Genomic DNA, 4,560 nt, shown 5'->3' on the forward strand with positions numbered 1-4,560 from the left:
ACTGTCTGTGCTGAGTAGGGCATAGTTTGGTTTATCCTGGGCTGTATTCAGAAAGTGTATGGAAGAATCTTCAAGGACATTTGCAGGGAGTGTATACAGTGATAATCCATAGGATCTAAACTGAGAAAGTGAGAAATACACAAATAGTAACATTATTAAATTAGAAACAATTACAATGGTTAAGAAACTCAATATAGATATCCTAATGCAATTTAGAAAACAGGTATTGATCTCTTACGGTAAACTAAAAGTAGAAGCTAAATTTGCCCCTTTCGCAGATGCAACACAAAGAAAAACCACCAGAAGCAAACCTAACTGAACTGATAGAATTTGTTCTCTTGGACTTTGCTGATGTTCCCCATCTCCGGTGGCTTCTATTTGGATTGTTCTTGGTCATCTATATCGCTATTGTGATGAGTAATGGCATCATATTTCTAATAACAAAATTGGATCCTGCACTTCAGACTCCTATGTACTATTTCCTTGGCAATTTTTCCTTTTTAGAAATCTGCTATGTGTCAGTTACTCTCCCCAGAATGCTTATGAACCTTTGGACCCAGAGAAGAACAATTTCATTAGTTGCCTGTGCCACACAGATGTGCTGTATTCTTGTGTTGGGAGCCACGGAGTGTTTCCTGCTGACAGTGATGGCCTATGACCGCTACGTGGCCATCTGTAACCCTCTGCACTACCCTCTAGTCATGAACCATAAGATCTGTATCCAGCTGGTGGCTGGCTCCTGGATCAGTGGAATTCCAGTCCAGATAGGGCAAACGTTCCAGATTTTCTCTCTGTCCTTTTGTGGCTCCAATTTAATTGACCACTTCTTCTGTGACATCCCCCCAATCCTCAAGCTTGCTTGTGGGGACACATTTGTGAGTGAAATGTTGATCTACATAGCTGCTGTGTTGATTGTCACCATTCCCTTTCTGTTGATACTTATCTCCTATAGCAAAATCATCTCCACAGTCCTTCAATTGCCATCAGCCACAAGTCGGGCCAAAGCCTTCTCCACCTGTTCTTCTCATCTTATTGTCGTGGCGTTGTTCTTTGGATCAGCCGTTATCACTTACTTAAGACCCAAACACAGTCACTCAGCAGGAATTGACAAAGTACTTTCTCTTTTCTACACAATTGTGACTCCCATGTTTAATCCCATGATATACAGTCTAAGGAACAAGGATGTCATCATGGCATTGAGAAGATTGCTATATAAGTAATTCACTTCATTAAAAATGTTATACTTATAGGAATTCATTTCTTATATATTGGTACTGCAATTTAAACAGATATTTATATCAAACTGTAATATTTGTCTCTACGGTGGTAGCTTTTTTCCAAATTAAAAATTACTTGTAATGTGTAATGCATCAAGTCATAATATATGTATGTGTTATCAAATAAAAAATCATTCTATTGGTAATTTTATAGTTTTATTGTGTTTTATTTTCCTCTCTCAGTAAGAACTCTTGACAAAGATTGATATCATAGACTTAACTGTAATATAGACACAGTTATATCACTTATTGGAACCCATGTCATTCATTTATATAGAATGGTAACAGTCATTTTAAGAACCAGGTTGACAATGAATATTAATACATACATATATATATATGTGTATATATATGTATATATATAGCAACGACTCTACAAGAAATAATTTCTTAAGGAAAAAGAGCATCTTTCACTGAAAACACAGTTTTATAAATGATTTTGGTACACTAATACCAGTCAATAGTAAGCATGATATACACTAATATCAGATTAAATATATGTATATAGTATAGTCCTATGATTTGACAAAAGTGAATATTATTATTAAAATGTTTGCTTCTAATTAAAAGAGGGGAGAAAGTCATAAGAATGTATTTTTAATATACTTTTCTAGAGATGATAGTGTGATGGGAAAATTAGGGAAATGGAAATAAAGTTTCACAAAATATATGTACTATAAAAACACAGACATTGCACATATAACTAGTATGCCACATACACACAGACCCTGCAAATGATCAATAAAAATATGATAACCAGTGTCAACTGTGGATATCTCAGAGAAAAATATTCTATCATTTTCTCCTTCGTTTTACTGACAGTTACAGTTTATTGCAATAAGTTTGTATTGTTTGTTTAATCATGAAAATTGCATATGTATTCATAAATATGTATTTATTGTGTATCAAGATAATCATTATGATCAGTTGCTTGTGTTGTTTCTCTCTTTGTACTTATACAAATAACTTTATTGGTTTTCAATATTTATGCCTATCTAATAAATCCTTTGTAAATGTAGGCAACGGATCTCTAAGGAACCATTACCTGTCAGAAATGCTTCCTTCTGATTAAAAAATATGTGATGAAGCTTGCACTTTCTTAGCCCATAAGTCAAAAAGTCTGTTCTACTCACTTGCATATGAACATATCAAAACTATAAAAATATAATAGAAATGAAATGGAAATTTAAAAAAATAGAAACACAGTATCAACAATAAAAAATAATCCCAGGAAAATTTCCAAGCAGAAATCAGATAATTCCTGAAGCTATTATACACAGAATGGAATGAGACAGCTATAAAAAATTCCCTTCATTTTCATTGTCCCTCCTGCCTAATAGAGAAAAAAAAAGTTGAGATAGAAGAGATAACTAACAAGAGGAAAAACATGTAAGCCTGTTAACATGTCTAATAGATGTCAACTCATCTAACTTTTGTAGAATGGGAAATAAGAGATATGTTCTTGGAGCACCGTGATTATTTTTAGCTAGAAAATGATGTTCTAGGGGCACCTGGGTGGCTCAGTCAGTTGAGCCTCCGACTTCGGCTCAGGTCATGATCTCACGGTTCATGAGTTCCAGCCCCGCGTCAGGCTCTGTGCTGACAGCTCAGAGCCTGGAGCCTGCTTCGGATTCTGTTGTCTCCCTCTCTCTCCCTGCCCCTCCCCCATTTGTGCTTTGTCTGTCTCTGTCTCAAAAATAAATAAACATTAAAAAAAGAAAGAAAGAAAAAAAAAAAGAAAATGACGTTCTACACTCCACCCCCAAAATCTGTGAAAAGTATTAACAATCATATTTTCACATATGAGTCAAGAATCAGTAGAAGAAGAATCATGGCAAAAAATAGAGCTACCAAACAGACACACATTTCATTCCGTGATGTATTCCCACAGGCCAGCTTGCTCAATGTGGGGATGTCACCGAAGAAGCGGTTGATTTGATTAGAGCCCAAGAGGAGCAGCAAGAACACCTGGCATGTCTGCCCTATCTCAACTGGAATCCCACCAAGCCAGGCACCAACAGCCAGCTGGAAGCACATGGCACACGGCTAGAGGGTAATGCAGAGGTTACAAAGGGACACAGAGCGGTCATAAGCCATCACTGCCAGAAGAAATGCCTCTGTGCCTCCCAGAACAAGGAAGAAGCACATTTGAGTGGCACAACCCAACAAAGAGATGTTTCTATCCTGAGTACAATGATTAACCAGGATCCTGGAGAGAGTGGCAGACACATAACAGATCCCAGAGAGGGAAAATTTGCAAGAAAAAATACATGAGTGTCTGAAGAACACAGTCTACCCTCGCAATCATTATGACAAGACCATTTCCTGTTAAGATGAATAGGTAGATGAGAAAGAAAATTCCAAATGGAAGTCCCTGGAAGTTTGGAAGGTCAGAAAAGCCCAGGAGAACAAATGCGTGACTGAAGATAAATTGCCTTCTCCTCTTTGGTCTCCAGGTAACACCTGTGAAAATAAGGTCTTGTTTAGTTTTTGTCATTTTTTTTTTGTAGTAGATACGACTTTCCTCATAAAATGGTATGAGGAAATCATTTTAAGACGAGTTTGTGAGGGGGGATGCCTGGGTGGCTCCGTTGGTTGGACATCCAACTTCGGCTCAGGTCATGATCTCTCAGTTCATGGGTTCGAGCCCTGCATCGGGCTCTGTGCTGACAGCTCAGAGCCTCCAGCCTGCTTCGGATTTTGTGTCTCCCACTCTCTCTCTACCCCTCCCCTGCTTGCACTCTCAAAAATAAACAAACATTTTAAAAAAATTTTTTAAAGAAGAATTTGTGAGGGATTGCTATTATTATTATCATTACTACTACTACTATTATTATTATTTTATTATTTTTTTTATTTTGGTAGAGTTCACCAGTGAAGCCATCTGGTCTCTAGCTTTTTGTGCGTGTAGTGGTGTTCAAACTGCTAATCCAGTTACTTTAATCATTATAGGTCTGTTTAAATGTTACATTTTATTTTGGGTGTCACCTGGGGTGTTAACTCTTTCTAGAAAGGCTTCCCTCTGTCTGGTCTGCGTCTAATTGGTTGCTATAAGTAGTTCATACCGTCCGTTGTAATTATTTTCCTTTCTTTAGGATTCGTCATATGAGCACAAAAATACAGTTTTTAATTATTGTCTTTAACTTTTTTTTAGTTTATTTATTTATTTGGAGAGAGACAAAGACAGCGTGAGCGGGGGAGGGGTACAGAGAGAGAAAGAGAGAGGGAGAATCCCAAGCAGACTCCACGCTGTCCGCACGGAGCCCAACGCGGGCCTGGATCT

General features: G+C 37.4%; 1 protein-coding gene and 1 pseudogene across 1 annotated transcript; one reads left to right on the forward strand and one right to left on the reverse strand.

Moving 5' to 3' along the window:
• Positions 1–263: 263 nt before the first annotated feature.
• Positions 264–1,220, forward strand: LOC106986189 (olfactory receptor 10AG1-like). The gene has a single exon (XM_015084367.2). The coding sequence runs from the start codon at positions 279–281 to the stop codon at positions 1,218–1,220; it is 942 nt and encodes a 313-aa protein (XP_014939853.2). The 5' UTR covers positions 264–278.
• Positions 1,221–3,057: 1,837 nt separating this feature from the next.
• On the reverse strand, positions 3,058–3,774 carry LOC106986192 (olfactory receptor 10AG1-like; annotated as a pseudogene).
• Between the last annotated feature and the right edge of the window lie 786 nt (positions 3,775–4,560).

The sequence above is a fragment of the Acinonyx jubatus genome, chromosome D1 (genome assembly GCF_027475565.1).
Source record: "Acinonyx jubatus isolate Ajub_Pintada_27869175 chromosome D1, VMU_Ajub_asm_v1.0, whole genome shotgun sequence".
Lineage (NCBI taxonomy): Eukaryota > Metazoa > Chordata > Mammalia > Carnivora > Felidae > Acinonyx > Acinonyx jubatus.